The 27,092-nt window shown below is 47.1% G+C and overlaps 1 protein-coding gene across 1 annotated transcript in view; it reads left to right on the top strand.

The window, feature by feature from the left end:
- The window catches only part of HIP1R (huntingtin interacting protein 1 related), a 163,564-nt gene that overhangs the window by 98,227 nt on the left and 38,245 nt on the right, over positions 1 to 27,092 (top strand). Inside the window, exons 16-19 of the mRNA XM_044275716.1 lie at positions 4,292 to 4,408; positions 13,505 to 13,606; positions 17,882 to 18,076; positions 18,627 to 18,774. Coding sequence (XP_044131651.1) covers positions 4,292 to 4,408; positions 13,505 to 13,606; positions 17,882 to 18,076; positions 18,627 to 18,774 — 562 coding nt within the window. The remainder of the gene's footprint in view (positions 1 to 4,291; positions 4,409 to 13,504; positions 13,607 to 17,881; positions 18,077 to 18,626; positions 18,775 to 27,092) is intronic.

Here is a 27,092-nt window from a genome sequence, read left to right as displayed (position 1 = left end):
TAGAGCTGAAAACACAGGTTGCTAAATGGCCGCTAGCAGATCCGCAATATCCAGACCCCATAGCTCTGTGTGCTTTTATTGTGTAAAAAAAGCCATTTGATACGTATGCAAATTAACCTGAGATGAGTCCTGTCCCTGACTCGCCTCGCGTACAGGACTCATCGCAGGTAATTTGCATATGTATCAAATCAGGGTTTTTTACACAATAAAAGCACACAGAGCTATGGGGACTGGGTATTGTTGATGTGCTAGTGGCCATCTAGCAACCCATGTCCTCAGCTCTCTACCCAAAATCCCGCTGACAGGTTTCCTTTAAATCAGTCTTTTTATAGTAATTCAGTTGGGGGTCGATGATCTTCAGACATCCTTCACTAGTACTGCAGCTTAAGTCAGTGCACCACATAGGGTGCGTCTCTGGGAGGTTTGTTTTTGTGGCCTCTAGCAATATCCATGTAAGGCGGAAGTCTTAACTTCTAAGGCAATTAAAATTTATGGAGCTTCTGCATGTGCACATGCTTAAAATGAAATGCTGATATTTCTTTTGTCCATATGGTGGTGACTTAAAACTAGTCGCAATTTTTCAGTTATAACGGCACTAATTATCATGTTTTTTTTACATGTAGAAAAACAATAAAGGTTAGCTCTTCCTCTCCATGTTTTCCATTCCCTTTTTGAAGCTTTACTCACATCACAGATTATTCTGCTGCAGCCAGTCCGATGCTTACATGGTCCCACTAGTCTCTGCTTCCTGAGCCGTGCTTGACATACCACAAGAGCAGAACTGCCTGCTGAACCAAATAGAAATAACAGCACATTGTATGCATTTGTCTTGCTTAACCGCTTTAAGTCCGCCCAAATAGGTGGACCTCTATTTCTGAAAGCACGTTTTAAAACGTCCTTTTTAGAAATAGCAGCTGCACGCTAATCGTGCAGCTGCTGATCGGGTTGCCCGCTGTCAGTGACAGCAGGGCAACCCAGAGAGAAGGCAGGGACAGTGCCCAGGTGTCCCTGCCTTCCGGATCGCTGCAGACACAGCGCTCTCCGAGCGCTGTGTCTGCAGAGCAGGAAGCGCCGTGCGCTTCCTGTTCCGGCCCGGCGGTCATGTGACCGCCGGGACCGCAGCGTGCAGGAGCTGTGTGAGGTCTTACAGAGACCTCGATCAGCCCTGCTCTGAGGCTGTACAGCGCAGAATCACGCTGTACAGCCTCTCTGGGGGGTGCATTTCTTCTGTAACTGGGGCTACTATGTCAGCCCCAGTTACAGGAGAAATCAACAGTGAAAAAAAAAGAAAAAGTGAAGCAAATGTCCCCCAGAGGTCTTGTATGACCTTATGGGGGACGAAAAGTGTAAAAAAAAATAAAGGGTTGAAAAAAATAAAATAAAAAATTTCACATGTAAAAAAAAAAAAAAGGTCCCCAAGTAAGGAAAAAAAAATAATTAAAAATTGAAAAAATAAAATAGACATATTTGGTATTGCCACGTCCGTAAAAAACAGCTCTATAAAAATATCACATGAGCTAACCCCTCAGATGAACACCGTAAAAAAATAAAAATAAAAACTGTCAAAACAAGCAATTTTTGTCACCTTGCATCACAAAAGGTGCAACACCAAGTGATCAAAAACGCGTATGTCCCACAAAATGGTACCAATAAAACAGTCACCTCATCCCACAAAAAATGAGCCCCTACATAAGAAAATCTCTCAAAAAATAAAAAAAAACTATAGCTATCAGAACATGGACACATTAAAACATAATTTTTTTGTTTCAAAAATGCTATTATTGTGTAAAACTTTAATAAATGAGAAAAAGTATACATATTAGGTATCGCCACGTCCGTAACAATCTGCTCTATAAAAATGTCACTTGACTGAACCCCTCAGGTGAACGCTGTAAAAATAAATAAATAGAAACTGTGCTAAAACAACCAATTTTTTGGTCACCTTGCCCCATAAAGTGTTATAATGAATGATCAAAAAATCATATGTACCCAAAAATAGTACTAATAAAACTGGCACCTTATCCCCTAATTTCCAAAATGGGGTCACTTCTTGGGAGTTTCTACTGTAAGGGTGCATCAGGGGGCTTCAAATGGGACATGGCATCTAAAAACCATGTGGAGTTCCTTTTCTTCTGCGCCCTGCCGTGTGCCCATACAGCAGTTTATGACCACATGTGGGGTGTTTCTGTAAACCGCAGAATCTGGGTAATAAATATTGAGTTTTGTTTGGCTGTTAACCATCGATGTGTTAAAGAAAAAATTGGATTAAAATGGAAAATCTGCCCAAAAAGTGAAATTTAAAAATTTGATCTCCATTTTCCTTGAATTCTTGTGGAACGCATAAAGGGTTAACAATGTTTGTAAAATCAGTTTTGAGTAACTTGAGGGGTGTAGTTTCTACAATGGGGTCATTTATGGGGGTATCCACTATGTAGGCCCCACAAAGTGACTTCAGACCTGAACTGGTCCTTAAAAAGTGGGTTTTGCCAACTTTCTTAAAAATTTGAAGAATTTCTTCTAAACTTCTAAGCCTTCTAACGTCCTAAAAAAATAAAATGACATTTCCAAAATGATGCCAACATAAAGTAGACATATGGGGAATGTTAAATAATAAATATTTTATGAGGTATCACTTTCTGTTTTAAAAGCAGAGAAATAGAAATTTAGAAAATTGCGAATTTTTCAAATTTTTGGGTAAATTTGGGATGTTTTCATAAATAAAGGTGAAATATTTTGACTCAAATTTATGACTATCATGAAGTACAATGTGTCACGAGAAAACAATCTCTGAATGACTTGGATAAATAAAGGCGTTCCAAAGTTATTACCACATGAAGTGAGATATGTCAGTTTTGCAAAATTAGGCCTGGTCAGGAAGGGGGCAAATGGCCCAGATGGGAAGTGGTTAACATGGAGTTTTATTCTCACAAGTTGACTCAACTCCATGAAAAACAGCTTTTTGACATAGTTAAGCCTTCATCATGTGTTTGTCAGGTCTCAATATGGGACAATCTCTAGGAGAATCTGAGAAGAACCTATTCCCAGAAGAGATCTGTTGAAGATTATTTCCTGTTGTAGCGGCCTGCTAAGCCAGTCACTGGCTGCAGGGGTGATCTTTATCAGCCAGTGTTTGACTGAGTGGACATCTATTGCTCTCTATGGTCTTTAAAGCTGGGGCCAGGAGGGAGATTAGAATGGCAGTCTTTTACATAAAACACTACATTAAAGGGGTTGTCCAAGTTATATTTATTGATGACCTATCCTCAGGATAGGTCATCAATATCAGATCAGTGGGGGTCCGACCCCCGACACCCCCTCCGATCAGCTGTTTGAAGAGAAGGCGTGCGCGGTGTCAGCGCTGCCTCCTCTTCACTGTTTACCTTCTAGCCGTTGCATCTGCAGTGGTGAGCAGGTGTAATTACACCCAAGCCTTCCTATTGAAATGAATGGGACTGCTTGGGTGTAATTACACCTGGTCACCACTGCAGATGCAACGGCTAAAAGGTAAACAGTGAAGAGGAGGCAGCGCTGACACCACGCACGCCTTCTCTTCAAACAGCTGATCAGAGGGGGTGCCGGGTGTCGGACCCCTGCCGATCTGATATTGATGACCTATCCTGAGGATGGGTCATCAATAAATATAACTTGGACAACCCCTTTAAATCCTAGAAATCCGTATATGGCAATCTCCTCATCTTCTCTATCCTTAACCACCTTCAGGATAATTCAGGAAATAGTAGATCTGCTTTAAAGAGAGTCTGTCAACAATTTTGACCATGCAAAGCTGCTCACAGTGAGACATTAGGGTAAAAGGTGAGCAGGACAAACCTACGTTTTGCTATGGTCCCCTAGTGTGAATATGGTAGGTGAATATGAACTTTTATTCTGCTAGTGGTCTCCTATTTGGTTGCTGCAGCTGTTACTCATGGGGAAGGGTTTGTGAAGTGCACTTGCAGAAACAGAATAAATGTTCATATTTACCCTAATCCTGATAATAGCTTAGCAAGCATGCACCTAGCACTGCCAACAGTGCTTTCAGAAATAGCAGCTGCACGCTAATCGTGCAGCTGCTGATCGGGTTGCCCGCTGTCAGTGACAGCAGGGCAACCCAGAGAGAAGGCAGGGACAGTGCCCAGGTGTCCCTGCCTTCCGGATCGCTGCAGACACTGCTGACCGACACCCTTTCAGATGTAGAAGTAAATTTTGCATGGCTGTTGGTGTTGAATAGACTGTTTAATGCTGCCAATTAATTATATTGCACTTAACTGCATCATCCTTCCATTTTCCACAGAATGCTGACACTGCCAAGCAGCTCACGGTGTCTCAGCAGAACCAAGAGGAAGTGGCACGTATCAAGGAACAGCTGGAGTTTCAGACGGATCAAGTGAAGCGAGAGTCAGAAATAAAGGTTAATTGAAACATTTTTAAAGCCTCAAGATGCTTTCTTCCACACAAATGTGCCAAATAGTATTTATTGCTGGTCCACAAGTTTTCTTTTGTGTGTAAACTTTGTGCCTTTCCAATGTATCGCTTTGCTTTTATTCCTACATGCTGGGACATGTTGTTTTTTTAGATATTTATTTTTAAGTATTGTTTTCTTGCTTTCCCAGACATTAATGTGGTGACCATTGTACAGTATTCAGAAATACAAGAAAATGGTGTAAGGCCAAACTATAATGAATGCAGCACAATAATTACAGTTACACACTGAATTATGACTGAGCATAATTTACCAGATTTACAACACAACCTACATTTATTACTAATGCATTACAATTTACAGTTAACCTGTGCACTCGCTGTGTTTTTATCTAACTGCGAGTACTTGGTTGTGCGGAGTCCTCCTGAGTCCTGACTGAGGGATGCTCTAGCAGTGAACATCCTCTGTGGCTCATAGACAGGACTACCAAGCTATGTCCTAATAGGGCATTAGGAAACCGATTGTCTTTAGGGAGGAAAAAATGTTATTGAGCTTTTCTCCTGTTTCAGAAGGTACAATACTTCAATGATGCCGTTTCATTGAAAAGGATGCTTTCTCAGTTCTTGTGATGCATACCTCCTACCTCACCTGGAGCTTGATCTCTGCGCTTTTAGCTCTGGAACACTGCATCTAAATCTGTTCCCCCTACTCAATCCATCCACCCTTCTACACATACATAGGTTAACGTTTTGTAGCACAACTAGTTGATTGTAACTATTGAATGACAGCTGCAGTCCAAATAATTGCGTTCAACTGAATGCATTCATTAAAAATTCTTCAAGGAATTAAATATAAATAATAGTATAGGTGTCCGTGTAAGTGAATATTAGCCTGGGGAATGGACCCTTTAAAATATAGCTTTTATTAAGTTTAATTAAAAAGCAAAAATATATAGACACCCTCTGGTAACCGGGTATCCAAAATACATAACAGGACAAGATGTTGCCCAGCTACCACCGTGATTTGGTAAAGAAAGTTATTAAATACGATAGGTGAAAATTCCAAGGGCGTTAATGACAGTAGTTGGAGGTTGGGGAATTGGATAGAGGGTAGGGTACCTTCCTGTGGGTACTGGGGATGGTTCTCTCCCTGTACCCACCCTACAGTAGTCCTCTGCCCAGGGATGAGCCCTAATGGTGGGATCACCCTGTCCCCGTGCCTATCCTGTCTTGCCCTGTACAGCCCTGTACAATAGGAATTTTTTTTATCATCACACTTATTGATGACAGATTTTACCCCAACGCGTTTCCCCACTGATGGTTCCTCAGGGGGTCGGTTAGAAAATGATAATTAAGATATTAAGAGTAACATCATGGATCAACAGAAAACAGGATAATAAACCAGATAAATTATATATAGTTACTGTGTCCTGGTAGATGCCATGGGGCAGGCCATATAGGGGGAGAGGAGAGGAACACTCACTCCAATTCTCCTGATGAAGAGAGATGTCACAGGTGAGGTGCCTCCCTGATGTCCGGACTGCCGCCTGCCAAGTTTGATGGGGCAGTGAGGCATCCCTGTGCTTCAGTTTTAAGCAGTGTGCAGGCGCGCATTTCCAACACCGGGAGCCGAACATCCGGTCTGTGGAACGCACGCGATCCGCGACTTCCGGTTTGCTGGAACGCAAGGCTCGCTTCCGGTCTGCTGAACCGCAGACATCATTTCCGGTTTAGCGATGCTCAGGCGTTCAAGCTCCTTTACTGGATGATTAAGATGTGGGTAAGGTGCATTAAGGTTTGGCACCAGATTACCCTCATCAAATAAGTTTATTGAATTGTTCTCAAGCACAGGGGTCCTGAAAAAAAGGGGGGGGGGGGAGAAAAAGGGGGCCCTTTTGGGGAGTAATTTGATCTAATATATTTAAATTTAACACAATACAGTAGCTGCATGACCATATTCTCGATATGTAATTTAAGTGGAGCCTCATGGTTGTATTTATCATCCCCTCGCTTACCCCTATTAAATAAGGCTTTAATTTAGCAGGACATCATTACTTCTAGGTTGTAGCTTCTCTGTGCAGGTGATGCGTAGTACAAGATTAACGTTCTCACCTGATCAGAGCAAAGGAGAAGCTAAATGAACGGGGGTCCCCTGAGTGATATTCGTGTACGTGACTCGCCACTGGTGTAATTCTATTGTTCTTAATATCATTTATATGTTCCCCCACCCTTTTTCTTAGTTCCCTGAAGGTCTTACCAATATAATCTTTAGGGCAGGGGCAATGACATATATAAATTACCCCTTTGCTCTTGCAATTGGTGAACACCTTTTGGGTAGCCTAACATGTGATCGTCTTGCCTGTGGAGATGAACGGGCATATTTTACAGGTCCCACATTTGAACATGCCAATGGGACGGCGATCAAGCCATGTTCCCGGTGGGAATGGGGGGAGGTAGTGGCTGTGTACAAGTCTATCTCTGAGGCTCTGGCCCCTTCGGTAAGTTATGCTTGGATAAGGTGAGATGCTCTTAGCGACACTTGTGTCCATCTGTAGGATTGGCCAATACTTATTAAGGATAGTTCTTACTTCATTATTGGCCATATCAAATGTGGAGATGAGACGTGTCTCTGTCCCGCTATCTTCCCCATGTCTTTTGGGGATAAGTAGCGTTTCCCTGTCCGTAGCCAAGGCCTTCTGAAACGCATTTCTTAGTGTTGTCTTTGGATACCCCCTGTCTGTCATTCTTCTGTACAGTTTTCTTGATTCACAGTGAAAGTCGGTTAAGACCGAACAATTCCTGCGAATCCTCAGATATTGGCCCCTCGGGATACCTCTTTTTTGTGCGGTGAGGTGGTGGCTTCCCCAATGTATTATAGAATTTGTTGCTGTTGACTTTCTGAAAATTGTACTGATTAGTTTGTCACCCTGTTTGCGTATTGTCACATCCAAGAAATTGATGCAGTCTTCCTGTATCTCAGACGTGAATTTGAGACCTATGTCGTTGATGTTCAAGACACTGATAAAGTCGGCAAATTCCCTCCTACTCCCATTCCAAAGCACAAAGATGTCATCTATAAATCCCGTCCAGAAGGCTACCTTCTCGCTCCACCAAGTATGGTGGCCCGGAAATACAATGTTGTCTTCCCACCAGCCCAGGAAGAGATTGGCATACGTGGGGGCACACGGGCACCCCATAGCCGTCCCCCTGAGCTGGTGGTAGAACCGCCCACTGAAAAGGAAAAAATTGTGCCTTAGGATGAAGTCAAGTAGAGTTAAGATGAACTGGTTATGGTCCTGGTAGTGATTACCTCTAGTGCCTAGGTAGTATGTGACCGCGAGGAGGCCCTTATCATGTGGGATACTACTATATAGGAACTCAACATCAATGCTGGCTAGTAAGCAGGAGGGTTCAATACCCAGGGACTCAGTTTTTTTCTGAAAATCCATGGTGTCCCGTGTGTATGACGCTAGGGACATCACAAATTCTTTCAGTACCTGGTCAAGGTATAAACCGCAGTTTTGTGTGATGGAGTTCACACCAGATACTATGGGTCGACCTTTTAGAGGGGTCGTCCCTTTATGGACCTTAGGAAGTCCATAAAAGGTTGCTATCTGCGGTGTGTTTGGTAATAAAAAGTGGTACTCTGATTTGCCGATGACTCTATGCTCCAATCCTGTCTCTAGGATTTGTCGGAGTTCAGTTAGATATACATCCGTGGGGTCACCAGGCAAAATCTGATATCCACTTTTGTCCCTCAGGAGATCCATACACATTTTTTTTTTATACATGTCGTGATTCATGATTACCAGGTTTCCCCCTTTGTCAGAGGGCTTGATGACAATGGCGTTATCCTTTTCCAGTGTCCTCAAGGCCTCAAATTCTCCTCTAGTCAGGTTTCTACGATGTGAGGGGGACATCTTTATTTTTTCCAATTCCGTGGTAACCAGTCGTTGAAAAATATCAATGTGCTCGTAGTTAAGTGGTGGGGGCATTTTTCTACTTTTTGGGCAAAGTTTTGTGAAGGGGCCTTCTCCTGGTTTTTTAGAACCCTCCTCCCAAAGGTCCATTAGGATTGCAAGGTCTGCCAGGTCGCAGTCCTGTAACCCCAATCTATCATATGATTGGTTAGAAATATCAAAGTATTTTCTCCATCTGAGTTTCCTACAGAATAGATCAAGATCTTTGATCCAAGTGAAGATCCTAAACTCGGTTGTGGGGACAAATGAGAGTCCTTTTTTCAGTACCAAGATCTCTGCGGTATTTAAATCCCGCGTGGACAGGTTGATAATCTGTAGATCTTCACTGTTTTGGATCATAGTACTCACTTGATTCTGTCCCGTAGTTGGTAGGGTGGTTGTCCCTGTCCTAAAAAAGGAAGCAATGTAGATGGTGCGGAGGGGACAGCGGGGGGTGGAAGATGTGAGTGCAGTCGTCAAACCAGATGCCCCAGACGAGGATGATGGTTCTGAGCATATAGTAGTTTCCTGGTAGCCGCCGCCTCGTGGGTTGTTTGTTTCCCTTCCCCATCTCCTCCATTTGTTCCTTAGTTTTTTTATTTTGAGATACCGGGCCCTTTTTATTACCACCTTTATCGCCTTTCCCAGTGGACTCGTTTTCTGAGAAGTCGATATCCGAGGAAGAGACCTCTGATGCAGATGGACCGTTTCCCCTTTTTACCACTTGGTATGCCCTATTCTCCCAGAAATCACTCAAATCTTTCACAAACTGTCTGTGTTTTCATTCTTTGATAAGATTTTGGAACCGTTCCACAGAGGTTTGGAGTGAGGATTCTCTTCTTTTGAAGTCAGGGTCTGTTCCGAACCTAAGAACCGATTCCTTAAGGATATTAAGTTTTTCAGATGTCCTGTCAAATAGGCCCTTTTCTTCCTCTAACAAGATTTTCATGAGATTGAGTGATCTGAGGATTCGCAGGAATTGTTCGGTCTTAACCAACTTTCACTGTGAATCAAGAAAACTGTACAGAAGAATGACAGACAGGGGGTATCCAAAGACAACACTAAGAAATGCGTTTCAGAAGGCCTTGGCTACGGACAGGGAAACGCTACTTATCCCCAAAAGACATGGGGAAGATAGCGGGACAGAGACACGTCTCATCTCCACATTTGATATGGCCAATAATGAAGTAAGAACTATCCTTAATAAGTATTGGCCAATCCTACAGATGGACACAAGTGTCGCTAAGAGCATCTCACCTTATCCAAGCATAACTTACTGAAGGGGCCAGAGCCTCAGAGATAGACTTGTACACAGCCACTACCTGCCCCCATCCCCACCGGGAACATGGCTTGATCGCCGTCCCATTGGCATGTTCAAATGTGGGACCTGTAAAATATGCCCGTTCATCTCCACAGGCAAGACGATCACATGTTAGGCTACCCAAAAGGTGTTCACCATCCGGGATTTTATTAATTGCAAGAGCAAAGGGGTAATTTATATATGTCATTGCCCCTGCCCTAAAGATTATATTGGTAAGACCTTCAGGGAACTAAGAAAAAGGGTGGGGGAACATATAAATGATATTGAGAACAATAGAATTACACCAGTGGCGAGTCACGTACACGAATATCACTCAGGGGACCCCCGTTCATTTAGCTTCTCGGCATTGGAACTTGTACCCCTGTCCCCAAGAAAAGGGGACTGGGACAACAAGATTCTGCGGAAAGAAGCGGAGTGGATTTACAGATGCCGGTCCCAAGCCCCTATTGGCCTCAATGAACCAGTGACCACCTGTTTTTTGTAACGGTTTTCATACCCCCTACACCAATTTTTTGGAAATGATCTAGGAAATTAAGATAGTCCTGGAATCTCCGCTCTCCGTGTCCACCTCTATCTTCCTTGAATATATAATACGGTCTGAACTGGTCATGAGTACACAATGTACTCAATGACCTATATCATAAGGGCTGGAGCTTTATCATGCTCCACCCATCTAAAATATTGTGATTTATCTGAATATACTCCTTTGCTCTGATCAGGTGAGAACGTTAATCTTGTACTACGCATCACCTGCACAGAGAAGCTACAACCTTGAAGTAATGATGTCCTGCTAAATTAAAGCCTTATTTAATAGGGGTAAGCGAGGGGTCGATAAATACAACCATGTGGCTCCACTTAAATTACATATCGAGAATATGGTCATGCAGCTACTGTATTGTGTTAAATTTAAATATATTAGATCAAATTACTCCCCAAAAGGGCCCCCTTTTTCTCCCCCCCCCCTTTTTCAGGACCCCTGTGCTTGAGAACAATTCAATAAACTTATTTGATGAGGGTAATCTGGTGCCAAACCTTAATGCACCTTACCCTCATCTTAATCATCCAGTAAAGGAGCTTGAACGCCTGAGCATCGCTAAACCGGAAATGACGTCTGCGGTTCAGCAGACCGGAAGCGAGCCTTGCGTTCCAGCAAACCGGAAGTTGCGCATCGCGTGCGTTCCACAGACCGGATGTTCGTCTCCCGGTGGTGGAAATGCGCGCCTGCACACTGCTTAAAACTGAACAAGCACAGGGATGCCTCACTGCCCCATCAAACTTGGCAGGCGGCAGTCCGGACATCAGGGAGGCACCTCACCTGTGACATCTCTCTTCATCAGGAGAATTAGAGTGAGTGTTCCTCTCCTCTCCCCCTATATGGCCTGCCCCATGGCATCTACCAGGACACAGTAACTATATATAATTTATCTGGTTTATTATCCTGTTTTCTGTTGATCCATGATGTTACTCTTAATAATTATCATTTTCTAACCGACCCCCTGAGGAACCATAAGTGGGGAAACGCGTCTGGGTAAAATCTGTCATCAATAAGTGTGATAATAAAAAAATTCCTATTGTACAGGGCAAGACAGGATAGGCACGGGGACAGGGTGATCCCACCATTAGGGCTCATCCCTGGGCAGAGGACTACTGTAGGGCGGGTACAGGGAGAGAACCATCCCCAGTACCCACAGGAAGGTACCCTACCCTCTTTCCAATTCCCCAACCTCCAACTACTGTCATTAACGCCCTTGGAATTTTCACCTATCGTATTTAATAACTTTTTTTACCAAATCACGGTGGTAGCTGGGCAACATCTTGTCCTGTTATGTATTTTGGATACCCGGTTACCAGAGGGTGTCTATATATTTTTGCTTTTTAATTAAACTTAATGAATGCATTCATTAGACTGCAGCTGTAGTTCAATAGTTAAACAAATAAAATCATCAGTCCTGTTACAATATGTTGCAGCAGAACCTTAGCCTGAGATCTATAGAAATGTTAGCTGGTTGTAGTTAAAGACAGAAATATAGTATAGTTTATTTCCTGTTTATTTCCCATCCAACGTAGTAAAATACATTTGGGTGAGATTTAAAGATAAATGTGCCAACTTGTCTTAAAGATGAGGTAGTAGCATGCACCTAATACAGTGGCCCCTGAAGTCACAATACTAATTGGTTCCGATACGACCATTGTCTGTAGAAACCAATGTAACTAGAGTACATAAAATCTATGGCAACCTGGTTATTGGTTCCAAAGCCCCCAAATGTCATCCCAGAATAAGAAAAAGGAAAGTTTAAAGAAATATAAGCAGACACATTAAGCAAGGTAATTTGTTTTGCCACTTTTTTTAAATTTACAGTTTCAAAACGTTCGGGGAAACGGACATGGTTTAAAGGGATTCCGTCACCTCTCATAACACAAATTCAGATTTTAAACCAGTCATGCTCCACAGATTACCTTGAATCGGCTTTGCTGTTCTATGCTGTAATCCGTCCAGTAGGTCAGGAGCTTCATCATTGTCACTGGGCATGCGAGCCCAGTGACGTCCGATGCTCGCTCTTCCCTCAGTCTCCAGCAAATCGCACTGGCGCAGCCCTCAGTGGGTACTGCATCTGCGCGAGACTTCGCTTGGCCGTCAGGGAGGGGGAGGAGAGGGATGAGACGATGTGGGCGGTTAGGGATTCAGGAGGAAGGCGTTTTGGGCACTGCAGGGGGGCGTTACTGGGCACCTTTAGGATTAATTAGCATAATTATAAAAGTTGTTTTTCAGCAAAACTACTGGACTGATTACAGTGTAGAACAGCAAAGCCGATTCAAGGTAATCTGTGGAGCATGACTGGTTTAAAATCTGAATTTGTGTTATGAGAGGTGACAGAATCCCTTTAAGGGGTTATCCAATATCCATTAAAGATGAGCAGTTGGCTGGACAGTGTTTAAAACATAAAAAAGAACTCTCCTTTTGACAAACCCACCATTCCGGGTCATGTTTCTAGTCAGTGTCGGACTGGGATACCTAGGGCCCACCAGTATAATTTATTTTGGGGGCCCACCGTACAGATGCATTCAAATATAATAAATATTTTAGCAAGTTTTTTTTATATGAACATAGGCTGGTTGAGGTGCTCTGCATTTAATACATGTTTGTAGAGCAGTAAATCTACTGTGTTATGTGCCACTTGTGCAGGGGGTGGAAGACTAGGGGCCCACCGGGGGATTCCCCTGTGGGCCAGTCCGAGCCTGTTTCTAGTCCTCGCTCAATGGCTCCATTTTCCAGTCCCCGTCACTGCTGACTGTATACAGAACATAAGTTTATACGTTATCTTGTGCTTGTATACAGAATGTTATCACTTCTGTCTAGTGCTACTTATTTTCCTTCCTTCTCTCCCTCCCTCCCTTTAGCCGGTTTCTCCTTTTTAATGGATGCTGGATAACCTCTTTATGGCACAAGTTATTGGCATGTGTACAGAGCAGCCATCAAGTGGCATGAAGAAGAGAAGCTTGTCTAAAATATTTTATGAATTGCACCAAATCTGTATCGCCACATGCACAATTTTGATCAATTGGGTGCAATTTTTATTTCCCCACTTCCACAATATGCATTTTGCCCTATTGTTGAAAATGCTCTCCATTTATGAAAATAGTAATTAAACTGTATTAGCCTTGAACCAGAAAACCCATTTAAGCACAGTTTACTGCAGAGTGTACATCTGTTGATGATGCATAAAGCCCATTAAGTTTTATTGCTTGCTGTATTTGTATTTTTATTGTCTCATTTCTGATCTTGTTGCTCCACTAATATCTGCAGTTGGAAGAGCATACGTTTCAGATTGAACAGTTAAAAACAGAACTAGAATCCAAACGAGAAGAATTGACTCGACTGCAGCAGTCTTTATCCAGTACTGAGCAGGTATGTAATGTGGTGGTGGCTGTAATGAGGTTTCATGTTGCTTATGCTGCAGTTTCATGACCACAGCACATGATTTCCCCTTTGCTATGGCAGTGAGTAGTAAGACAGTTTTTTGTTTTGTTTTTTATATTGTAAGGGGTTACACTCGGGCAGGGCGGCGATGACAGATTCTCTTGCAGACCACAGGGTTAAAGTCCAAATGTTTTATTTATCACACTCCAGCAATACAGGCATCCCAGTTATAATTCACTGGGTAAGCTGAAGGTCCAGCACCACAAAACATAAACCAAAATAAACACCTGCCCGTCTGGGCTCTGGCTAATACAGTGAAGTTCCTAACTCACCTATTGAACACAGTTCACACAGAGAACTCTGCTTCTCTAGCCAGTAGGGCAGCCAGCTTCCCAGGCTTTCTCCAGGCATTCCTCTCCCCAGACTGACAGCCTGGACTATGCTTTATTTCCCCTTGATGATCCCAGCTGGCTTCAGCTGGGGATCCCTCAGGCTAGGGGAAAACCTAAATACATATATAAATACACACCCAACAGGAATGCAGCATTTCAGCTCTCTCAATGGAGCCTTTCATAGATTTTATTCTACTGTTCCTGGTCCAGGGATTAAAAGTGGGATTTGCACCTGGCAATTTATAGAGTGCTGCTGCTTGTTTAATATACAGTAGCCCCAAGTACAAGGGAAATTGTTGTCATTTTTTAGGGCTGTGCTTCTTGAGTCTAGTTAAATCTAACAGCACTCACCTCCTATAGTCATCCCCAGTGATCACGTAGTGAGTCAATTAACTACCATGATGAATGTCACTGCCTTTACGAGCACATCTGCCTTCTCCCATAATGGTCCCCAATGTAAAAATGTATTGATGCAAGTTCTAAAGATAAAGACAGCCCACCATAAATTCACAGTGGGTGATCCTTTAAGGGGTTTTCTGGCCAGTAAGTTATCTTAACTATTGTCTGCAATTTTGACCATGCTAAACTGCTGACAGCATTTGGTAGGGGGAGAGCAGCACAAATATACCTTTTGTAGAGTTTTTATTATCAGGAATATTAAAATTTTATTCCTGATAAAAGCTCCACAAAAGGTATGTTTGTACTACCCTGTCGTGTTGAACACGTTGCCTGATCTGCAGACATCAGGTTATAGAGCAGGAGATGCAGAGCATACCGATTTTTATAGTTTTATGGATAAAGATTCAGTATTCAGAAATGTATTAACTTAAAGGGGTTTTCAGGCATGGGCTTAAATGGGTTATCTGGTAATTATAGGTCATAGGTCATCAACATTAGATTGGTAGGGGTCCAACACCTGGGACCCCCACCAATCAGCTGTTCGGAAAGGCCGACTCTCCATGAGTGCCGCGACCACTTCCTAGGCCATGTGACGTCACTGTACATCGGTCACATGACCTAGTAGCAGCTCAACTCCATTGAAGTGAAAGGACCTGAGCTACAGCCGCTGTATTATCCTGTGCTTGGAGAGCTGCTGGGAGACAGCTGCTCTGGTGAGCGTGGGGGTGTCGGGACTTGGACCCCACTGATGTGATAATGATAACCTATCCTGAGGATCAGGGGCGTAACTCGTGACTGGGCCCCACAGCAAATATTTGTAAGGCCCCCCCCAGCGTGCTTCGCACCTCCCTCCTCCTGTGTAAACCCCACTCCTTTGGCACAGTGTAGCGGTATACTGTATATTGTGTGGCGGTATACTGTATATTGTGTGGCACAGTGTAGCGGTATACTGTATATTGTGGGGCACAGTGTAGCGGTATACTGTATATTGTGGGGCACAGTGTAGCGGTATACTGTATATTGTGGGGCACAGTGTAGGCTATATGTGTATAACATAAACATATTTCATATGAAAACTTAGTTGCCTGGCCCTTGGGGATCTCGGACGCCACTTTCTACACTTTGGCCGGGGGCTCGGTGGAGCTGATATTGTGCCTTATCCTAATGAGAAAGATTTCATAATAAGGATTTGGAGAAGGGGCAGAGGGATTACAGAGCAGGGAGAGGCTGGTGCTGCTACTAGGGGGTCATACCATGGGGGGAGTAATAAAGCCCACCATAATGCCCCCCCCCCCCCCCAATCCCCAGTAGAAATAATTCTCCTTATAATGTGACAGTGCAAAAAATACCCCCTTGTAATGCCCCCAGTTGAGCTAATGTCCCCATAGTGCCCCCAGTAAATGCCCCCATAGTGCTCCTTTCCCCCCTCCCTCCTAGTGCCCCCTATAATGTACCAGTATAAAATGCCCCATATATAGTGCCCCAGTAGATGCCCCTCAGTGTCCGGCCTCTGATAGGCTGCGGGCCTAGTGTCCCCCATAATGCCCCCCAATAATGTGCCAGTAAGTGTCCTCATGGATGCCCCCCCCATCATGTGCCAGTATCAAGTGCCTCTCTCCCCCCCCATGTGCCAGTATCATAGTGCCAAACCCACCCATGTGCCAGTATCATAGTGCCAACCCCCCCATGCCAGTATCAAGTGCCTCTCTCCCCCCCCATGTGCCAGTATCAGGTGCCAACCCCTCCCCCCCATGTGCCAGTATCAGGTGCCAACCCCTCCCCCCCATGTGCCAGTGTCAGGTGCCAACCCCCCTCCCCCCATGTGCCAGTATCAAGTGCCTCCCACTCCCCCATTGCAGTAACAGTCGGGTAATTAAAAATAAATAAAAAACACTTCTACTTGCCTCCATGTCAGCGATGCGATGCAGCCTCTTCCTGTGTCCCTCCCTGTATGTCCATATATGGAGTCAGTGCTTAGCACCTAACCACAAGACCATAAGAACGGCCTTGCTGCTGATTGAAAAAATATTAGACTTCTACTGTTATAGCTGGCTAAGTGTACATCTATACACATGACAGCTGCCCTAACACACCCAGCACTGCTATATCTCTATATGACAGCTGTCCCAGCACACTAAGCTCTGCTATATCTATGCACATAACAGCTGCCCAAACACACCCAGCACTGCTATATCTCTATATGACAGCTGTCCCAGCACACTCAGCTCTGCTATATCTCTATATATGATAGCTGCCCCAGCACACTCAGCTCTGCTACATCTATATATCTCTAAGTATTGCTATACAGTAGATAGATAGAGATATAGCATGGCTGAGTGTGCTGGGGCAGCTGTCATGTGTATAGATGTAGTAGAGCTGGGTTTGCTGGGGCAGCTGTCATGCTGTCATATATAGAGATATAGTACAGCTGAGTGTGCTGGTGCAGCTGTCATGTGTATAGATGTAGCAGAGCTGGGTGTGTTTGGGCAGCTGTCATGTGTATAGATGTAGTAGAGCTGGGTGTGCTGGGGCAGCTATCATAGAGATATATAGCAGGCTGAGTGTGCTGGGGCAGCTGTCATATAGTGATATAGCAGTGCTGGGTGTGTTGGGGGCAGCTGTCATGTGTATAGATGTACACTAAGCCAGCTATAACAGTAGAAGTCTCATATTTTTTCAATCAGTTACAATGCAGCCGTTATGGCTGTGTGGGTTAATGCTTTGCCTCTGAAACACTGATTAATTCGAGGTTGTGGGTTCGAATCCCAGACACATCAGGAGACTGTAAGATTAGATCACATTAGCGAGGGGGCCTGGTCAGCCGCCACCGCTGCTGTGAAGGGGCCCTGAACACGATATTTAACTAACTTGAAAATAAACTGTCGCATATGTTGCCACTGGGCTCAGTGGCTATGGGGCTAGGGCCCCATAGCCACTGTGATGTGCTGTGTGCGATCCCTACGCCACTGCTGAGGATACGTCATCAACATCGATTCCTGGATAAACGCTTTAAAAATAAACAAATCTTTTTAAAAAGTCACCTTGTTGGAAACCCACAGTTCCAGCCCCACTCCTTTCAGTTCGGTCCTGGACTAGAAGTGTGATGTGCTGTGTGCATGCATGTCACCGCTGATGGGCCTGCGATGAGTGTTAGGAGTAACGTATAACCACAGCACTTGATCCAGCAGGCTCCAACCAGGTGAGTATTTTTATTTTTTCTTATTTTGAGCCCATGCTTGGCACCCCTAAATTTTAAGGTACCTGACAACCTATTTAAATCTCAACTCCCATTTGCTCACTGAGCTCAGAAAGAGCAGAGACTTACATGTTTTACCAAATCTCTTCCCATAAAACTATATATCAATCTGCTCAGCTCCTCCTCCTCTAACATGCTGCCTGCAGATCCTCTTTAACCTTCTCCATTGCACTGCATTGCTTCTGTTTTTCACTATTACTATTTTTAACTTTTTAGTCAGCGTCTACGTTATCTTCAAAGCTCGCATCCCTAGAAGCTGAGAAGGACTCGCTGCAAAGCCTGTTAACCACCAAAGAATCAGAGTTGTTATCTGTTAAAAATGTAGCTCAAGAAACTGAGTCTTTATTCAACCAAGAGCAAGAAAAGCGAGCAAGTGAGATACGGGACCTGGGGGAAAAACTGGACAAAAAGGTACCAAACTGTTAAATTAGAGTAATTTATTGGGTCCTTCTCTTCTAAATATTGTCAGTGGGGGCTTGTGCATGTGGTGCCTTAAAGGGACTCTGTCAACCAGATTATGCCTATAGAGACGTTTATAGGTTATGGTAGTTTTCCTGTAGCATGCCAGAACTATACCATTGTCAAATTTATGATTGCTTTAGTTTTAACATAAAATAGTTTTTATATACCGGTCAATCGCCTTTGGAAAGAGCCCAAGGGTCTGTGCCAAACATCTTTGGAGCCTAGCGCGCTCCAATTCCGAAACAGCCTAGCACTGCCCCGCATCCCAAAGTCCCCTCCTAGCTCCCCTGACGTCATTCAGAGGACTCGGCATAATCTCACACTGGCATCAGCATCAGGGAACAGACTGGCTGACATAGACCCTTCAAGTGCCGTAGTTAACTATATATTTATCTCTCACACGTTTATGGGAGCATGACGGGAAGGTCAATCGGCAGTTGCCTTCCCAATGAGCTGCATCATTGTCCAGTAAAACATGAGATGTGAAATGTGTTCTTAGACTACAGATGAGCAGAAACTTTATCAGAAGATGTTGGAGGACCAGTTTAACATCGTTCAGGGAACAGTGAGGGAAGCAGAAAATATCATCCAGGATGCTGTAGCTAAACTTGATGACCCTCTTCATATCCGCTGCACCAGTTCACCAGGTATGGGTCTTCCATCGCACTTTTTTGCCTTTTATAGTCTTTCTTACTAAATTGCGTAGTTTTTTGAAGATTCATTTATAAGAAATGCAAATTATAGATTTTTTTTTTATTTTTTATGCAAGGAACAAGTGTACTGGAATAGTTGCCAAAATAGAGAGAGAGAGAAGGGTAATAGTCTCATCAACTGTGATTTCTGCATTGTCCATGTGTTGTCCTAACAGTTGTCTGCTGTGAGGCCTGGTTAATGTGGTGCAGTTTAATGTGTTTTGCAGTGCAGGAAGCAAAGTTGATGGCATAATAATTCTCGCTGGTATCATTGGGGGGACACAGGACCGTGGGTATAAGTTGCTGCTGCCACTAGGAGGCGACACTAGGCAGAAAAAAGACTTGGCTCCTCCCCTGCAGGCTATACCCCCTCCAGCCTGGAGAGAGCATGTCCGTTTTTAGCTTGGTGTCGGAGGAGGCAGCCCTCCCTGCTTTATGCAGGGCGGTTGTCTTAATTGATTTATTTTATTTTATATTTCTCGCCCAGTTTCCTTGGGGGACACAGAAGACCTTGGGGTATAGCTCATCTCCATAGGAGGCGTGACACTAAGTGAAAACTGTTAAGCCCCTCCTCCACAGCTATACCCTCAGCCTGGAGAGAGAGACTGCCAGTTTTTTGCTTAGTGTCCAAGGAGGCAAGACACTCCCTGCTCTGCAGGGCTGTTTTCTCCTTGTTTAAATTTAGATTTTTACTTTTTTTTCTTTTCTTTTTGTTCCAGATCATCCGGGACAACAGACGCACTAGACCTCTCTGTTTTTCCCGGGGTCGAGCTGCGCCAGTGCCGGTCACCCGTACTGCTGCCTCCCCCACAGAAGGCAAGGTGGACCAGGGCAGCCCAGCTCCCCTGCATCCCGCCAGCGCAAGGGTCGCCCGCACGCCAAGCCCCTCTTCCAGCGTCCTGCCACTACGGTGCCAGTAGCTGAAGGGGCGACCCTGCTGGAACGGACCGAGGGCGAAGACATCTGTGGTGAGAGAGTGGCTTCTCCAGCCCTACGTCCCCTCCCTCCCCGGTCTCCTGCGTGACTGACCCCCCATACTGGTAGCCTATCCGAGAGCGGAGAGGTGCAAGGTTTAGGCATTACCCATTGCTTTACCTAAGACAGTTTTAATATGTTTGTCTCTTATAGCAGAGTGGCTATAGGGTGGCCCTGCTGGACCTAGGGTGGTCCCTGGGGTGCCGCAAGGCGGCAATCTGCTCCCTCTCTCTCCCGCCATAGATCATACCAAAGAGGGGGCGCTTACCGGTGCGCTGCTCAGGACCTGCTGCCGCTCCTGACGGCATGGGTAATCCTGGGCGCAGCCACAATTTAGTCCAGGCTTCGCGGCCTGCTGGCCCGCACCATCCGGTGCTCTTTCCTCGGGCCCCTGACTTTTCCGGGCCGCGGGGTGAGCACCCGCGGTCTGCATTGCATGTGCGCACTATGCTATAACTGGGCCGGCCGACCATCCGTCCGGTTGGCCGGACGCCGCAACTTTGGGCCCAGACATCGCGGCCTACTGGGCCGCACCTCACGCTCCTCTCGGGTCCCTGATTCTCCCGGCTGCCGGGTGGGCTCCCGCAGCCGGCATTGGATAGCGCTGTGTTCCAACGGGTCCCGGCCGGCCGTCGGTGCATTCTCTCATCCATGGCGGCGCGGCCGGCCGGGGCGCTGCATAGTTTGTTTAGCGGCCTGCTGCGCACTTCCGGCGCTCGGGTTGGGCACCCGCGACCGGTACGGGTGCTCCCGCGGCCGGCTTAGGCCCGGCCGATACTTTAAATACTTGCGGCCCCGGTCAGCCGGGCGACGCAAAAATTTAGGCCCCGGCTTCACGGCCTGCTAGGCCGCAACATTCTGGCCTCTGGGGGGGGGGGGGCGGGAACTCACCAGGCGCGGATTCTTCCCGCCTGGAGGTTCCCCCACCCCCAGGGGTTCGCTGCGCCGCCCCCAGGCCAGATGCCGGTTAACCCTTGGGGTACTGGCCGGCTCCTGAGGGCCTGTACGACCTGTGCCCCTGTATGGTGGCCCCCTTTCTGCCTCAGGGAGGCTGTAATATTAATAAATAAATAATAATGATAATAGAAATAATAATAATAATAATAAAAAAAAAAAAAAAAAAAAAAAAAAAAAAATACTATTATTTTGTTTTAAATAACTGGACTTGTGGGCTGCGCAGGATGCGGGAGCCTCATCATTCAGTACTGCTGTCTGTATGCATGCCCCCCTCTCTTAGGCGGTGTGTCGTGTTCCCCGGCCGCGGCGCCTCCCAGGCGGTTTTTTCTTGCCCTCGCCCGGGATTCGGCGCTGGCCAAGTGCATGCAGATTTTTTTTCTGACCAGACTTCGTCACCCACTCCAGTTCTGGTGGCTGCAGGTGCATGACCCTCCTTCCTAGGCGGAATACTGCACTCTCCCTGGCTGCGGCCTGGCCTCATGCATGATCCCCCTTTTTCTAGGCGGACTGCTGCACTCTCGCCGGATGCTGTGTTGGCCATATGCACGACCCCCTTCCACAGGCGGGACGCTGCACTCACTGGATTCGCTGCCGGCTTTGTGCATGAACCCTTCCATAAGTGGAATATTGCACTCTTACCGGATACGGTGCTGGCCATGTGCATGAACCCCTTCCATGAGAGGTCTACTGCACTCTCCCCGGATAAGGAGGTGTACTGCACTTTCCCCGGTTACGGTGCCGGCCTTGTGCACGTTCCCCTTCCATGGGCGGAACACTGGATTCGCTGCCGGCCATGTGCATGAAACCTTCCATAGGCGGAATACTGCACTTTCACCGGATACGGTGCCGGCCGTGTGCGTGAACCCCTTTCATAGGTACACTGCACTCTCACTGGATCCGTTGCAGGCCATCTGCATGACCACCCCCCCTTCCGTAGGTGGTGTGCCGCACTCTCACTGGATTCGCTGCCGGCCATGGACATGTCTCCTTTCCTCAGGCGACATACGTGCACTCTCATCCATGGCGGCGCTCTCACTGGATGCGTGGCTGGCCATGTGCATGACCCCCTTTTCTGGGCGGAATACTGCACTCACTGGATGCGTTGCCGGTCAGGAGCCTGCCCTCTAACTTGGGTGGAATGCTGGCACTTCCATTGGATACGGTGCTGGTCTTGTGCTTAACCCCCCATTATTCCATGGGCGGCATTTTGCACGCTCACACGATCCACGGCTGTCCTTGTTTATGCTGTGCTGGACTGGTACACGTCCCCCGTCATTGGAGGAGTGGTGCACTCTCACGACATTCGGTGTTGGGTGGATTTTTTTGCACAATCACTTAATGATAGAATAACCTGTGCATGCCCCCTTTCACTAAAGTGGACCTTCCTGCGTTCTGCTGGATATGTGCGGCCATGGGCATGGCCCCCTTCTGGGCGGAGTATGGTATGTCCTACCTTTCCGGAGTAGGTTCTGGCCTTGGCATCCCCCCCTTTTTTTGGGCAGGCCTCTGCAGTGGTTGCCAGGTACATTTTCCCCCTTTTCTGGGCGGACTGTTTGCGTTCCATCGCATGCCGTGCTAGTCTTGTGCATGACTACCTTTCGGGTTGCACTTTGCACTTCCATTGCTACGGTTGGACTCTGGCTGATTCTTCGCTGAGTGACTATTTTTGCAGTGGGCGGACTTTCTTGTGCGCTCTATCCGTTGTTTGGGCCGTGTATGCCTTCTCCTCCCATTGGTGGGTTGGCCTTCTCACTGCTTACGGGGCTGCTCGTCCGTATGCCCCCCTTTATCCTGAGATGTACTTTTTTCTCTTGGGATATGGTGCTTCCAGCAAGCCTTGCACTATTCTCTAAGGAGCTCATTCGGTCCAACTGTGTGGGCCTGAGGTGGTGTCCAACAAACAGCAGATGAATGCCCAATGTATTCAAGGTACCTACCTTTTTTATCAGTAGACGGGCTCTACTTGTTCGCTACTGCACCTGGCTGGGTGGTACTCATTCCTTTCGTGGCCCTTCCGCCCGGGGTGTGTTCGTGGTCCCTAGATGCGTACCCATTCGTTCTCCCGCGGCATTGTTCCCCTGCGCTAGTGGTCACATGCTCGAGAGTGCTGTTGTCTGCAGCGCCTCTCGAATGCTTCGTTGGCTCGTACAGGACTGCGATTCCCTTGCCTGCTGCAATTTCCTCCTCTTCGGATGCAGTGTGGTATGAGTCCTTCGTCTTGGCGCCTCTGCGCTTCTGTCTGATCTGCTGCCAGGTTCGGGCTGCTATTCTCTGGAAGGTCACCCAACTTCTCTTGGGTGCTCGATTACCCAGGTCCGGAGGACCTCCGCCTTGGGTTCGCCAAGGTATTCGCCTTCTGCGAGGCGGTGGACCGGGCGTCTCTCAGTGTAGCGGGTTCTGCTTTTCAGCTGGCCTATGGCTTCCCTGTTGCCCTCCCCTCCTCCTTTCAGTTGGAGGGTGTTATGCCGGCCTCTGTCTCCGCTGCCTTATCTCGCCGGCTTTGTTTGGCTCCCGCTCGGTACGGATCACTCCGATGTGGCTTCCCGCCGGACTTCAGAGGCTGTTCTTTCACTGTCCTCCCCTCTGGGGAGAGCATGGTTGTTCATGTGGATGGTTCCGGTGTTCCTTTTGGCCTCGTGCTGTCTCCCTGGTTCACACTGGCTGTATTAGCTGTGTGCCTATTTACTGAGTCTACCGCGTGCTGTCCTCCCGCTGAGTGCAGATTGCATGGTCCTGCTGTAGACTTGCCTTCTTGATAACTTGGGGGGACTACCTTTTTCGATCCGGATTGTCCTTTGATCTCCCACACCGGGGCTGTACAACGTGGTTACATCAGCATGGACTTTTGCCTGTCTTCTCCTGGTATCTGGCGGATCCTTTGGGTTTTTTCCATCTGTCCTCTGCTCCCCCACTCGGGTGGATACGGGACAACGTTGTTCGAGGGCCGACGGGGCTAGTTTTGTCGACCCTTCTGCCCGTGTTACTGGTCTGCGCCTGATGACATTGGGTTTTCGCCCGCTTGCCAGGCGACTCCAGCGGGTTCGCTACTGTCCACTCCTGGCTGTGTTTCGTCCAGGATCTGTCGTAAGGCTTGGGGTTTTTTTGTATGGGGTTCTGTGGGGAGCTGTGCATTCCCCACTCTGAATTTCTCTCCCCATGGTTCTGTCGTTTACTTGGGGTGTCTAGTGTCGGCGCTGTTCTTCCTCTTCCAGCGTTCCCGGCCCTCTGGGCCTGCCAAGACCTCCTTCCTCGGAGTGGCTCTTTGGTTCCTCTGTACTGTCCTTCGGTACCGCCCTGGGACTATATACTGAGCTCTCGGCGCTCCAATCTTGTCCTTGGGGCCGTTACAGAGGTTCTCTCTAACCCCTCTGTCCGGTACGGTTGTGTTCTGTATCAGTCGTTTCTCTGACGGGTGCCGGAATGGCCCTTCTTTTGTTACGAGCCTTCTGTCTTTTCCAGGACAGGGCTGTTCTACATCCCGTTTTTCTTCGTTCGTTCCTTCCTTCCTTCCTTCTGAAGGTGGTGTTTGCCTTTCGCTTCAACACCTCACCTATTTGGACGTTGTTTGGGCCTTGCCGTTTTTTTCCTTGGAGATCTCCGACTCTTGTAGATGTTCGGCCTCTTGGGTTTCCAGGAGGTCTGTGCATAGGGTTGACGGACTCCAGGGTGGTTGTCCTCCGCTTGCTCAGATTGGCTATTGCTGAGGTTCCCGCACCTAGGGCAGGGTTCTGTCTTGGTGTCACCGTTCATTTCACCAGAGCGGTCGGTGCCTCCTGGGCCGGAGGCATTGGGCTTCGGCCATGCATTTGGGCAAGGCGGCCACAGGTCTACCTTGCACGCCTTGACAAGTTCTACAGGGTGCATACTCTGACTTTGGCAGATGCTGCCTGCCCCGCCTGGGTTTGCGGGCGGCGGTTCATTGATGCCTTTCGGGTGCTTCACCTTGGTGCTGTGGTCCCTCCCCCTTTTGGACTGCTTTTGAACGTCCCAAGGTCTTCTGTGTCCCCCAAGGAAACTGGGCGAGAAAACGAGATTTTTGTATAACTTACCAGTAAAATCTCTTTCTCGCTCTTTCCTTGGGGGACACAGCACCCACCCATTCATTGTTTTTCTCTGTACTGTTTCCAAGTTTTTGTTACCCGTTGGGTAGTTGGCTTGTTGGTTCCTTGTTGGACTTTGCCTTTTCTCACTGCTTGGACACGCAACTGGCAGTCTCTCTCTCCAGGCTGAGGGTATAGCTGTGGAGGAGGGGCTTAACAGTTTTCACTTAGTGTCACGCCTCCTATGGAGATGAGCTATACCCCAAGGTCTTCTGTGTCCCCCAAGGAAAGAGCGAGAAAGAGATTTTACTGGTAAGTTATACAAAAATCTCGTTTTTTCCTTTTAGACTCTGTTATCTGTTATCCCAGGGAGCAAGGCCGCTGAGAAAGATCCACCGCTTACCTCCCCACAGAAGAAAAAGGAGGACCAGGGCAGCCTCGTTCCCCTGCTTCCCGCCAGCCAAGCGGTCACCTAGGTCCAGCAAAGACTCTCCCGCCATGCCAGACTCCTGCCACTCCCGTGCCAGCAGCTGAGCTGGTGACCCTGCTGGAAAAGCTGACCTGCCGGTCCACTAGGGAGGGTGAAGTGAAGAGGAGTAAGATGGGGTGAGTACACGGGACTAGGTAAGTAGGTTTAACCCTCTCCCTGCCTCCCTCTTTGGACAAGTACCGGGCTCCCTCTTCCCTCTCTCTCTCTTCGGCACACCAGACTCCACTCCTCACCCCCACTCCCTTTTCTTTGACAGACGCCAGGCTCCAATTTTTGTGCCCAGGATTTGAGGGCATCCCTCCACTACCCCTCGCGGCACATAGGGGGTTAATGGCCACATCCCACAGACACTGTCCGGACACAGCGAGCTGCCATGGACAAAACTCTGAGAGTCCAGATTGCACACAAGCGAACCAGAGCAGGATGCATTTCCTCCTCTGTCACTCCCACACCCCCAACCTTCCTCCCCAGGGTCACGCCCAGACGCACCCTTCCTCCCTGGAGAGGTTCTGTCCGAGGGGGTTGGGGATCACTGATTCGGACTCTGTCATTACCCAGCGCAATCTTCCAAGTTTGCGTTCACGGTAGGCAGCAGTATTTGTCGTATGCATTACTCACTTAGGCAGAGTATTTGCATTATTACTGGATACAGTACTTGCCTTAGACATTACCTCCTTCCATAGGTGGACTAACGGCACTAGCACTGGCTTTAGCGCCGGCGGTAGGTGTTTCCACTTCTGTAGGTGGCGGAACTGCATTTCCACGGGTACAATACTTACCGTATGCATTAGCTTCTTCCATAGGTGGCGTTGGGGCACAGTGAGTGTTTCCCGTATGCATTACCCCTCACTATGTGGAGTAATTGCACTCTCACCGGGTTCAGGACTTGCGATATGCATACCCTTTTCCTTAAGTGGCATAATTTCTCTGCCATTGGACTCAGTTCCTGCAGTATACATCACCCCTTTCCTTAGGAGGGGCGCTTGCATTTCCTCGGGATACAGTTCTTGCAGTATGCGTTGTTCCCCCTTTGGGGCGGAATTGTTGCACTACCACTGAGGCAGTGGTCGGCATTGTCAAACTCCATTGATGGGGCATTTCCAGTACCGTTGGATACGGTTCTGACGGTTGCGCTACCCCCTTCCTTAAGTGCAATATTGCAAGGACATCGACATCTCCATGCTTACTGTTATTTTACCCTTTCGTTAGTGATCGCTAACGAGTGGATAACTAAGCATCTTGAGATGTTACACCTCCATTGTGCCAGGGTTCTAGATGCCTTAGCTTCTTTTGGTGCCCTGGACTCTTCATCTGTTAACTATGGATACCTACAGTGGATATTTCCCTGTTGTGGCCTTTTTTTCTTGCCGGTACTGGTTTGGGGCTTGAATAGGTCACCCTCTGTCCTCTCAGGGTGTTACCCGGCAACACGTCAGTATCCTAGAGACCACATCTCATTTGGTCATGGTATTTGTCCTCAACAATGTGAAGGGCGTACGCCATTGCACATAATATTGCGATTCCGCTCCAGCGAGTCGAGGGTCGCACTTACTCTGTATTTTCTGGCTCCCCTCCTCCTTATCTGGGAAAGTGGTTATGCTGACGCTCTGGTTTAAGTTTTACAGTGTGTTCTCCTCCACATGTGCACCTTTTACGCTGTTGTTAAGGGTTGTAGCTGTTGCAGTGGGGCATCCCCCCTCAGGTAGGGGTTCTTCCTTGCCTCTAGCTTGGCGGTTGCTCCTGTTCGGCGCCCTTGTCTGGTGGGGAGTTTTAGGCTAGCTCTACTTAACTGGGGCAGTAGGGTTTCATGA

Source organism: Bufo gargarizans, chromosome 1, assembly GCF_014858855.1.
Source record: "Bufo gargarizans isolate SCDJY-AF-19 chromosome 1, ASM1485885v1, whole genome shotgun sequence".
In the NCBI taxonomy this organism is placed as follows: domain Eukaryota; kingdom Metazoa; phylum Chordata; class Amphibia; order Anura; family Bufonidae; genus Bufo; species Bufo gargarizans.
Note: the sequence above shows the minus strand (reverse complement) of the source record. Positions and strands in the feature narration are given on the sequence as shown.